Consider the following 12,002-nt stretch of genomic DNA (forward strand, 5'->3'; position numbering starts at 1 on the left):
TACAATTGAATTGATAATCCGTCTGCCACTGAAGCCTAGGCGATAGGAGCAACTTGTGGATGGAGGAGGCGGGCGGTTCGAGAAGCCCGGCCGTGGGAGCGGCTCCCGCCGCTGCCACCACCGTATCATCGCCTCAGAGCCGGGCGGGGCGGCGACACAGGCCTCGGCGGAGTGACGCCGCGATTCCAGAAGGAATAGCCCAGCTGGCGACCTGGAGAAGACTCAGGCACAGAAGAGCCCCGGCTCGCTCCTCTGCTCCCCGCCCTTCCCTCGGGCACAGCCGCGGGGCCGGGCCGGGCCGGGCCAGGGCGAGCGGGGCAGTGCCCGCCGCGGCTCCGCAGGGGGCGCTCGAGCGACGCGTCCGCCTCGGGGCCGCGCATGCGCAGCGCGGCGGGGCGGGGGCGGCCTCGCCGGTCTCCCTGGAGCCGCCGCCGTCGCGGCCGCGGGTCCCGGATGTAGCGGCAGGAGCGGGGCCGGCGGTGGGAGCGGGCGGCGGGGCCGCTGGGGCTGGGGAATGGATGCATAGGGAGCGAGCGAGGAGGGAAGGGAGTGAACGAGCGAGGAGAAGAAGAAGAAGAAGAGCCGGACGGAGATTCCCGCCCGGCGCCCGAGGCAGCCGCCCCCATCGGGGTCCCCCTCCGCCGCCTGCGGGCTGCGCGCCCCCTCCATCCGCCCCAGGGCGCCGCCGCCGGGATGAGCAGCTCGAGGAACAACCGGGTGATGGTGGAAGGAGTCGGGGCCCGGGTGGTCCGCGGTCCGGACTGGAAGTGGGGGAAGCAGGATGGCGGCGAGGGCCATGTGGGAACCGTGCGCAGCTTCGAGAGCCCCGAGGAGGTGGTGGTGGTTTGGGACAACGGCACCGCCGCCAACTACCGCTGCTCTGGGGCCTACGACCTCCGCATCCTCGACAGCGCGCCCACCGGTGAGCGGGGAGGGAGGGAACGGGGGCACCTCCACCTCCACGGCAGTGGGCCCGGGGGTGCTGGGGGGTCCCGTCCTGCGGAGAGGATTGCGCCCTTCCTTCCCCTTTTAGAGGTGCGCCTTTGCCTTGGGTTTGGGCGGGGGGGAGTCAGGCACCCTCCCCCTCCCCGCGCGTGGGTGTCTGTCCGTGCGCGTCCATGTGTCTGTGTGTGTACACGCAAACTTGGGACAAACCTACAGCGCGGGGACAGAAGTTGTCCCGGGACTGCTAAATTGGGGTAGACAAAGCAAAAGTGATCTGCCACAGACGGCAGGATCCTCTCGTCCTGGGGAGGAGGTGGAGAGAGGGAGCCGAGAGGGTGATACATCAAGGTTTGGGTTTGCTTTCACACCTCGATCCCCACTTCTTGAATTTATATTTCAGAGCAGTTTTATAAAATAGTGGCAGTCGTCCTTGAATCAAGTATAAGGATAATTGCAGAAGAGATGTGCAGTACCTTTTATCTAAAGGTTACACTAAGTGGTTGAAATACTGTGATTTTGCGCCTGTAATCTGTACGTTGCCTTTTATCTGTATTGCCAGACCTGTTGTAAAAAGTAAAAGTACTGGGAGGAAAAATTGCATGAGTTAATTCTTTTAATTACTTGACTGCTTGATATTTATGCTTTAAATCCAGTCATTTTGGACAATGGAGTTTGAACTGCACTGACATTATGCGGCAGTGTTAGTGTTGCAAACACTGCAGGGAAAGGTTCATTTTACCACCTGTTTTTACAATGAAAACTCACACAGGAAAATATAGATATTGTTACATTTCATCAGAACTATCGTGAGGAGACTTTTGAGCCGGTCAGGATTGCCTCAGTAATGAGGTGTTTGCACTGATTTGTTGAGGCACTTGAGCTGTACTCTTTTGTAATGTGTCTTTCATTTAGATCGTGATGGAGAGACCAGCTTTGTGTCAGTTATGTGTAGTGTTAACAGCAGGAAAAATTGTAGCAGTAGGTTGAAGCTAAAAGGCTTTTGAGGAGACAAAATCATGGAATTCATTTAACTAATTACAAAAAACCTTGCTGAGAAAAGAACCCCAAATATTACATTGAGATGGATTTAATTTTTCAGTGACTGGGTCCCTTCCTCTCTGCTGGCATGATTATGATGGTTTTTTTTGAAAATCCTTTTGCAATGGACTTTAAAACAAGAAAGAGGAGTCTTTCAAGTTGTCAGTCCTTGTCTTGCAGATGTTTATGCTTAGAAACTTTTACCTGTGTTTGATGTCCTGTAGAAACCAGTGGGACTGCTTCTGCTTAGAACTGAAGCATATGCATAAATGTTGCATATGAGCCTCGAATGCTCATTGTTCTAGCCCTGCCTGACGTATTTGCAAGCAGATGGTGTCCTCTTAACTGTATCTGGAAGCCTAGACTTAATATTCAGTTTAAAACAGTCATGTTTTTAATTCTCTTTTTTGCTTTGTTCTTTCTGAGTTTCATTTCTGTATATATTTTTGTATTAGAATTTAAACTTCTGTTTCAGATAAAACCATGTATATTGTGTCACACACATTGCTGTTGTCAGGCTTAGCAAAATGGTATTTCTTTTCCTGAGGTTTCTGGCGAACATCATCCTCGTTGTCATGGAACTGTTGTGTGGAAGTACCCAGGGCTGCTTTTTGCTAGAGGGAGTTACTTTTGAGTATTCCCTGGAGATGGGAAGAGTAAAAATCTGTAAATTAGTTGTAACAAAAGGGCAAAGTCAATAGAGTTAAGGTGCTGTCAGTTCGGACTGAAATCTTGAATTTACTGCTAATTCACTTTGTAGTCTTGCCTAAATCACTTCCCTTCTTCACCTTTTGAGAATGATTTTTTTTTTCCCTATGATGGTGACTTTGTTTAGAGTAAGGGACTCTGACTTTGCACGATAGTTTGATACTTCTCAAGGGACATTAATTAATGTAAGTGGGATTAGGTGACATGAATTTCTTGGGATAGTATTAATGATGATGTTGAGCAAGGAAATGTTATAAAGCATAGAGTGGCTTTTTGTTTGATGATACTTGGTGGAGTGTGTGTCATGGCTCTAAAAGTTTGAAATGAAAAAAATTTCTCTGGTTCATGAATTTACTGTCACAATGTGAATGTAAGTTTATAGTGAGAATAAATATAAAAGTACAATAGTAAAAATAAAAATTGGTTATTGCTGGGAGTTTCTTCTATTATGTGTTCAAAGCCAGTCTTGATTATAAGCTCTTAGAAGTGGTGCTTGCAGCCAGAGTTGCTGCTTTGAGTTTGAGGCCTGTGCAGCCAGGAAAGCAGTGGTGCGTCAGGAACTTACTTTGTTATAAAAGTAATGTTTGAAGGTCATCCTATTTTTTTATTTTTTTTTTAAGGCATGTTGAGTTTGATTCATGTATGTGCATGTATATGTGTATGTGGTTAGAACTATGCATCATAGACTTAATAAACATACTGCCCTTGTCTTTCAATGATTGTAGGCTATTACTGGCATTGTGACACTATATTAACATCTTAGAAAACTTTAAAAGCCTTAGTGCTAAGATACTAGGATGGTCTTCTTAAAATAAAAACTCATTTACGTGAAAAATGTCTTATAAGCTCTTTTCTCCAGATGTAATCATCTGGGTCATGAGGGACTTGTGATACCAAGTTCAGGGTTGTTTTGGTTATGTCTACCAGGCTTGCTGTATTAGCTGCCCTTTGGTGTGGTCATATTTACATTGCCCCACGTTGCTTTAAGTGAGACAGAGCACTTGAGAGGCATTGGTAAACCAAAGATTTGAAAAGAACCAAAATTTCACATAGAAGTAAAACATCAGGTAGGTCCTGTGTAGCTGGCTCCTCAATGGAGAAAGTGGTCAGATGTGGTATATCAGTAGTGCAGTGTGGTTGTTCAATTACTTGCAAATAAATCCTGTTTTTTTCTGTGAAGTAGCCTTTTGCCAGGATCTACTAGCCTTGAGTGTCCCCCTTTTTTGGTAGTGTTGTGGCAAAGAAACAGAAAGTAGTTTTCTGAGTTGCTGAAGAAAAGCAAGAAAGTTATATATCCAAGCTTTTTATTTAGAAAGGAAGGTAGCCTTTTACCTGAGGTAAAGGCCAGACGAGTAGCCAGAGCATATCTGGCTATGTTCACATAATGGTCATGAGCATTACAGAAACTTTTTCTGTCAATTCTCTTTTTGAAGATTTGCTTTCTATAGAGGTTAGACCAGAATTCATTTGGCATTCATTTCCTTTTTTATGCAGTTGGTTCAAAGTAACAATATTATTTTCGTGCTGAAAGTATTTACCAAATTGTGTTTGAATAAGGGGAGGTGGCAGAGGGGCTGGGGTCAGGAAATAGAAATCTTGATACAGAATTAATCCCCCAGCTGGAGTGTGCAGTGTGGAAAGCATTATGTGCTATTCTGGTAATATTGAAAATCTAGATGTTACCTGTGGAAGATGATTGGCTTTCTGCACTTGTATTGATAGGTTTTTGTACCTGAAAAGTGGCGTAATTGGTCTTCAAGTTAAAAAGTTAAAAGCACCTGTAATTTATCCAGTGTATTTGTTTGTTTGTTCTTGCTTTTAGACTATCAAGTGTAATTTAGGCAAGTTGTCTTAGTCAAGATTTTTTTAGTGGCTACTTGTAAATACTTACAGGAGCTCTCACAAATTAAAAAAATTAATAGCCTCCTGAGTAGTGGTACTTGGGAGGCCTGTTTTTTTTAATAAACGTGTTCTTTGTTCTCCCTGCCCTTCCCCCATGTCTCCTACACGATAATCCTCTCCCTTCCTGTGTATCTTGTGATTCCCTTACCAGATAGGACACATAGTTTAGCAAGTCTGGCATTTTGTATCTGTAATAATAATTGGTCAGCTGGCTACTTCCAAACTGTAAATGAGTAATGTTTGTGGGAACACTCATTGGAGTTTTCATTCAGTTTTTCAGAGTCTAACTGGTTATCTCTAAGAATTCTTTGTTTTTAATTTACCAGGAGTCTGAACATAGCATAAAAATGGTCTGGGGTAAAGGAATAGGAAGAACAAAACATTACTTATTTTTAAATTGGGATGCATACAAATCAATTTTTTAAGTTGTTTATGGTATCCCTTATCTGATGATGGTATTGTCATTATGGTATGAAGGGATTTTGGTTCATTACTCTTTTGTAGAGAGTAATGACTCCATTGGAAACCAGATTTTGTTTGTTCTGAGAACTGAAATCAATATTGGTGTCCTCTGTGTTTAACAGTGAGTGATGTGGATACCCCTTGTACGTCTGATTTTAACTGTTAAAATCCTTTTATTGGACAGTTGTATATTGCCATCTAATTCTCTTCAGTACAAAAGAATTACTTATAACAAATTCAAATAGCAATTTGAACAACATAGCTTTTCTTTACTTTCACAGCTGTAAGAGTGAGCATGGGTTTCAAAAACTTGTGAAAGACTGTTACAGTTATGTATAACTGAGTGTTGTCAGAGGAATGGTGGGCTTGGTAATCCAAGGAGGTTTTGGGAAGAGATGAGAAAAGTGAAGATAACCATGGTATTAAGGTAGAAAACTAATATGAAATTCAAGTAGTAAAAAGCATTAATGACAAATGGACATCAGGAATACTGGATTTTATGTTGTACTGAAGGTGAAGGGACGTAAGGAAATGGCAGCTATTTAAAAGTAGTTAGGTGTAGTGAAAGTATGCTTCTCATTACCTGGTTTGTTTTGGTTTTTAAACTGCATGTGGCACAAAACCTGTTTAATTTCAAAGTAGCCTGGTTCTAGGAAATTTTGAAGAATATTTAAAAGTTTAATTTTATCATTATCTAAGTTTAAAGAGCTAAAGTGCTTTTTTGGGGCACAGCTGGTCAGCTATAGGGCTGCTGTTTGAATTTTGAAGCACTTTAATTTATTCCAGTAGTTTAATGAAGGCATTCTTTCCTAATATAAACTTTGTAACATTTATGTTTCTCAAGCTTTCTTAAACAGCCTTCCTTTTGAAGAGGGGAAGAGTTTATGTGACAGATTTTGCTTTTGGGTCAGGATTTTAGTTTGACTCCAGATCCTACATTTGATGCAATCTCCTGGTTCTTACATACTATGCTTTGATTTACATTGTGGGTGGTTTGGGAGCACATAAACTGCTTTGCTTTTTGGTAAAAGTAAATTGAAATACGTGATCTTAGTGCTGATGAGCCTTCAGTCCGCTGGGGTAGAACCAAGCTAGTCTGAACCATTGGACATTGTCTCCTTCCCTCCCCTGAGTACCTGTAGTGCCGCTGTCAGGTCCTCAGTGCTGATTTGGTGTGTGGGTGGTTAACCAGCAGATGGAGACCTCGGTGATGCAGGTTGTCCCCGTGCCACCCATGGAGGGCCACAGTGGAGCAGGGATCCTCACTGCAACCCATGGGAGAGCCCATGCTCAAAGGAATGTTTTCCTGATGGAATAAAGCTTATGGAGAAGATCCATGATGGGGCAAGGGAAGAGGAGGAGCTGTTGTGGGCTGACCCTCCATTCCCCATCTGCACCAAAAGGGTTGTCAAGCACTGGAACAGGCTGCCCAGAGGAGTGGTTGAATAACCATTCCTGCAAGTGTTTAGAAGACGTGTAGGCATGTTGCTTAGGGATGTGGTTTAGTGGTGGTCTTGGTGGTGTTAGGTTAATGGTTGGACTTGATGATCTTTAACGGCCTTTTCCAACCCAAAAGATATCGTGATTTTAGTCTTCCCTGGGAAGATGCAGGGAGATAGAGGAGTTTGGAATGAAGTAATGCAGTTATTTCTGTGAAGAAGGTGAAATATAGGGAGAAGATGTTTTAGTTTTTGTTTTCCTCACCATCCTCTTTTTCTTTTTTTAAGTAGCTATATTTCCCCAAGTCAAATCTTTTTTGCCTGTGATAGTGATTGGTAAATAATTTCACTTTTAGCTTGACCTAAGCTGTTTTATTTTGTTTTCACTGTTTGTCCTGTTGAGGAGGGAAAATGAGACACTGGTTGGGTGGACACTGACAGCCAGGCAAGGTCAACCTATGACCCTTGTGTACCTGTAATATCTAGTCGAATTTAAATTCTTTCAATCTTCTTTAACACACGTACTGTTGATCTAAATAATTTTGTTTGTATTATGACCATGAATAAGAGTTTAGTATCACGTTATGTAATCTGTAGTAGCACCTTGTTTTACCCTTTTTTTTAGCAGATGAAGTTCAAGCTCTCTTAGTCCACTGCCACCAGAAGTATACAGATCTGCTTCTTCCTCCAGATTTCTGGTGCAGTGGTTACACATTCTGTAACAGGATTACTTGCCTGCTCCTGCCCTGCAATTTTTTGTTTCTCATGACAGTAGTGTTGTGCAGCACCTCAAAGAATGGGATTGGGAAACCAGTTCAGCTGAATATTTTTCCTCCTGGCTGTTTTCCAGCTTGGTATGTTTCTTGATGCAGTGTGCATCTCAGCTCTGCAAAAACCTTTTGCTCACATAATGGAAAGAATGGAGCAGCATGGTCAGGTGAGGCATGCACTGAAGTGGGTGTTGCTGCTGGAATCGTGTCAGGGAATAGATGAAGAAAGGGCCTATCTATCAGGATAGTGTTTAGGCATCTGTGAGACACAGATATGTCTCTTTAGATCAGACACTTCAAGTACAGACATGCACTGTTCTTTTTTTAAGTCCCGGACACTTCAGTGGTCAGTAAAATGACTTGAGTCAAATATCTTTGGACAAATTTTTCTTGATCTTTTCCTGAAGAAATTTTACTGAGTTTTGCATAGCTGCTTTTGCCTCACTGTCAAGAAGTGTTTTGTTTTTATTTAAGTTTACAGTGAGATGACCTATTCTGTATCACATGATTCCTGATAATACCTCCCTTTTGCCCTTTTTCCTGCTGTTTGGTCAAGTGGAAGAATCCTACAGCACCCAATACTTTGGTCCTTTCGCATCCAGAATAAATGTATTTCTTGGCCAAATGCCTTCCCAAAAGTTCAACAGGCATTAAAAAAGAATATAATCAAAAGATTATATATGTAACTTCTGTTTCTGTGTGAAATACCAATTTAGCAATCAGTTAGAAATAAAACCAGAACAAATACTACCTCAAAACCCTAAACACCGTAACTAGTTAGAATTTTTAAACAAGGTGATAAAAACACTAGCAAGATAACTCAGTGCTTTTAATGCATCCACTCTTGAAGACTTTGGCTTTGGAACCAATAAAATAGTAAAATGCTTCAGCACAATCCCTAGAGCAAGAGAGACTTGGTCCTACTGAGAGTCAAGTGAAGGGCTGCAAATATGTTGCAAAGAATCTTAAGGGTGTCTGGTACAGGAAGAGAATGGGGGATCTGGTGGTTGCTTAGTGTGGAGAAGAGAAGGCTCAGGGAAATCTTAAGAGTGTGTATAAATACCTGATGAATGTTGTAAAGAGGATGGGCCAGGCTCTTTTCAGTGGTGTCAAGTGACAGGGCAAGAGGCAATGGGCACAAATTGAAATACAGGAATTTCCACTGAAACATTTTTGTTCTAGGGGTGGTTGAACACTGGAATATACTGTGTTGTGGAGTCTGTTCTTGGTGGTGCTCAAAACCTTGACTGGATATGGTGCTAGGCAGCCATCTTCAGTTTACCCTGCTTTGAGCTGTGATTGTTGGAAGAGACAATTTCCAAATGTTACTTCCAACCTCAGCTATTACGTGTTTCTGTGAAATGATCAAACAAGAAGGCATTTCCTTTAGTTTTGCCTTTCCATGTTGATTTTTCTTTGCTACAGATGGTTCAGCTGTTGGGTGTAAGTGACTAATAGCTTTGTATGAATTTGGCAGTCATTTTTAAAAGCATCCCTGCTGGAGGGGGCAAAATCCATTCTTTTTCCTTACTTAATTTCAAATTGATCTGGATTTTTTTTAAGGGGAAGTGACTGGGAAAATTCTGTGTTAGTCTAGCTTCTTAATGCTCATTTCTATCTAGTGCTACAGACTGAATGGTAGTTCTTCTCTCTTCTGTTGCTCAATTTTTTCCAAAGAGCAGCAGAATTTGATTTATTTTTTAATAAACTTATGGCTGTTCACTGTATTCAGAATGGGTGGATGGAAACTCTGTGACTGATCATTTTCACTCTGCTGTAGCTTGGCAGAGATGTAAGACTAAAGTCTTGGGATCCGTTTTTGTGGAAGGTTTGGCAGAGCCCATGCTGGTGGGTTACATCTGGCTTGTCTCTGGCACATTCTTTTTAAAAACTAAACCAGAATAACACTAAAATGCTTCCAAAATGGTAACAGATTTTCATGAAACTGATGGCATCTATCCAGGAGAGCTTAATTTATTTTCTGTATAAAAAAGAATAGAGACAAGCACTTATATCTTCCAGTGTACAAAATGTGTGAGTCAAAGCAGTAATTTTCAGGCTGCCACACACAGTAGCCTTTGTGATATAACGTGTATTGGTAGCTGTACTCCAGAGAGAAAATCGCCCTGTGTATGTTGATAAATGCATTCCTGACCCTTTAACTTGTAGTTAAAAGATTTCTCATTTTCTTTCTCTCCTTTGTATAGATGGAAGGAAGCAGACATATCCTTCTCAGCTTTTTAAGCTGAGAGAAGATAGAATATTTCAGGAGCAGATTGACAACTGGAGATAGGAGGCAAAGACCACTATCTTTTCCCCTCAGTGATATAGGCTGATAGGGTATAAGCAGCAGCCTTTCTTTATTTCTAACTTTCTGGTATAGTTTCAAATTTTAATGGTGTGCAACAGAAGTCTGTGTTAGTGATGCAGCAAAGTTTTTAGTTTTTCTTCTTTTTGTTTTTGTTCCACAGGTATCAAGCATGATGGGACTATGTGTGATACTTGTCGACAGCAGCCTATCATTGGCATCCGATGGAAATGTGCTGAATGCACGAATTATGACTTGTGCACAGTTTGTTATCACGGGGACAAGCATCACTTGAGGCATCGTTTTTACAGAATTACCACACCAGGAAGTGAAAGGTAAAAACTAACTTTTTCCTTGTGAAATTGAGTAGAAACAGTTATTTGTGGTTAACTTTTAAACGGAACATTTGGCTACTGAAATTTGGATTAGGTAAGAGTGGCTTGAGGTTAGATTCTATTTCTGGGAGGAAGATAGCTAGGATAAGTCTTTGGACCTTGAAAAACGTGGAAATTTTAGGAAGAATGGAGTACAGGAAAAAGTTAGGATATGATTATTCAGTTTTGCTTAATCTCCTGTTTCTGTGTTCAGCTTTAAAATAAAGGCAATTACCTTTATACTATGTGTAATCTCAAAAAGATTTGTCAGTGAATTCTGAATGTGAAGGTCTAATTAGGTTCAATAATGGTGTGGACAGACTGAGGGAAAATACCCTCCTTGAAGGTTATGGAAAACAGAATAATTTGGGAAGAAAAACTTTGACTTGAACTGCTTAAACTGCTCACTGCAGGAAGCAGAGAAAAGATGCTATGAAGGGTTGTTCTGCCCTTGCCTTGGTTTTCATATTCTTAAGCATCTATTATAATCTCTCAGTGGAGAATTCCTAACCATTGCATTTAGTGTGTTCTTGCATAGATGTTCTTGATTTTAAATAATTTGTTTCAATCCAAAGCTCCTCTCAGTCATGATTTATCTACCAGTTGAGAACAGTGATATCTGCCTGCTGCTAAATACTTGGAGAGCTATGGAAAAGCACTGTGATGTCCCCTCTGAATGTTCTTTCATTAAATCATCAACATTTTTTATTTTTAGATATAGTACTCATTTGAATATGACATGTGTAAGATGACATTTATATCTTCTTGGAGAAGTTAGATTTACAAGTATGTTGGAAATTAAGGGAAGTGGCTGGAGCACACAACCTGAGGTCTCAAATTATGTCTTATAGATTCTCAAGTGTTTGCTTGAAAGTTTTAACTTTGGCTCAGATGCCCAAGTCAGTGGCTTAATCAAAATGTAAGAACTTTTTTTTTTGGAGGCTCACGCCAGTAGCTTTAGGTACCAAATGGGTATCATAAACTTATTCTCAATTGAAATGTTGAGTGCAGAACAAGACTTAGAATTTGGACTTAGAAATGCTGACTTAATGTAGTTAAAGGAGACTAGGTGACAAAATATGTGTTTTCTATTTATTTCTTTTTTTGAAATGTTGCTTTTGAGAATGCTTGCCAGCCTTTTTTTCTTTCTTAAGCTGAGGTTTCCTTTGTAGTTTTAAGAGGTTGGTTATGGTGAATACAGCACAAGTTTTCGTTTTGGAGATAGATTGTACACTGTATATAATATTGCTGGAAAATTTTTGCGTCTTGTCGCTTTCTTCCTTTCTTTGTTTACTCTCACTGAGCTCTTATCTAGAAAGCAGCTTCTTCTGCCAAGGAGCTGTTTCTATTGGATCAAGCTTAGCTGAGAAAAAATGATGGAAGTTGACTGTTCTAGGAAGGAGAAAAGGGCAAAACAGTGCTGTTGAATTTGAGTGACGTCTCACAGGAAAAATGGCAAGACACATGGAAGAACATTTTGATGAAGGAAAGCATAAGCTCTTACTATTTTATTTTCAAGTCTAAGATATCATATGGGTGGCTTAATGAAGTAATGTACGTGGGTTTGTGTCTCAGTTTTGTGGATGTTGAGAACTTTTTAAGAAGCTTCTCTAAACAAGATTACTTTGAGTTTTTGATAACTTTTATTTTTCTTAGAAAAAAAGTGGCAAATATTTTAATGTGCTCTTTGCACTGATTGTAACTGTTGAACTTTTTCCTTGTGTGCCATCTACTGGATGTTAAAAGTTAGCAGGATGCTGAGAAATTTCCTGAAGTGGTCAGGAAACATTCTGAATGTCAGCTGAAAAATTGCTTTGTCTGGCAGGCTGTTCCTGGCAAAAAGAAGCCTTGTTGCATGAAAACTGTGGCTTTTGAGATGATTATTTCTATTATTTCTAGTTAAAGAATCATGAACTATTCTGTTTAGGCATATCTACTTCAGTCCTGTTGAAGTCAGAAGGAAAATAAGAGGTTTGCTTTAAACAAAACACGTAATATGACTGAAAAAATGGATGTAACTATATTGACTTAAATTTGCCAAGAGATGCTATAAAAA

At 41.0% G+C, this 12,002-nt stretch overlaps 1 protein-coding gene across 3 annotated transcripts in view; it reads left to right on the forward strand.

The window, feature by feature from the left end:
* The first annotated feature begins 438 nt into the window (after positions 1-438).
* MIB1 (MIB E3 ubiquitin protein ligase 1) overlaps positions 439-12,002 on the forward strand; it is a 76,828-nt gene continuing 65,264 nt past the window's right edge. For all 3 annotated transcript variants that reach the window (XM_014871291.2, XM_014871292.2, XM_088173926.1), the window contains exons 1-2: positions 439-922; positions 9,736-9,907. In XM_014871291.2, the coding sequence (XP_014726777.1) occupies positions 694-922; positions 9,736-9,907 (401 nt within the window). In that variant the 5' untranslated portion in view covers positions 439-693. The remainder of the gene's footprint in view (positions 923-9,735; positions 9,908-12,002) is intronic.

This window comes from Sturnus vulgaris, chromosome 1 (genome assembly GCF_052056855.1).
Source record: "Sturnus vulgaris isolate bStuVul1 chromosome 1, bStuVul1.hap1, whole genome shotgun sequence".
Lineage (NCBI taxonomy): Eukaryota > Metazoa > Chordata > Aves > Passeriformes > Sturnidae > Sturnus > Sturnus vulgaris.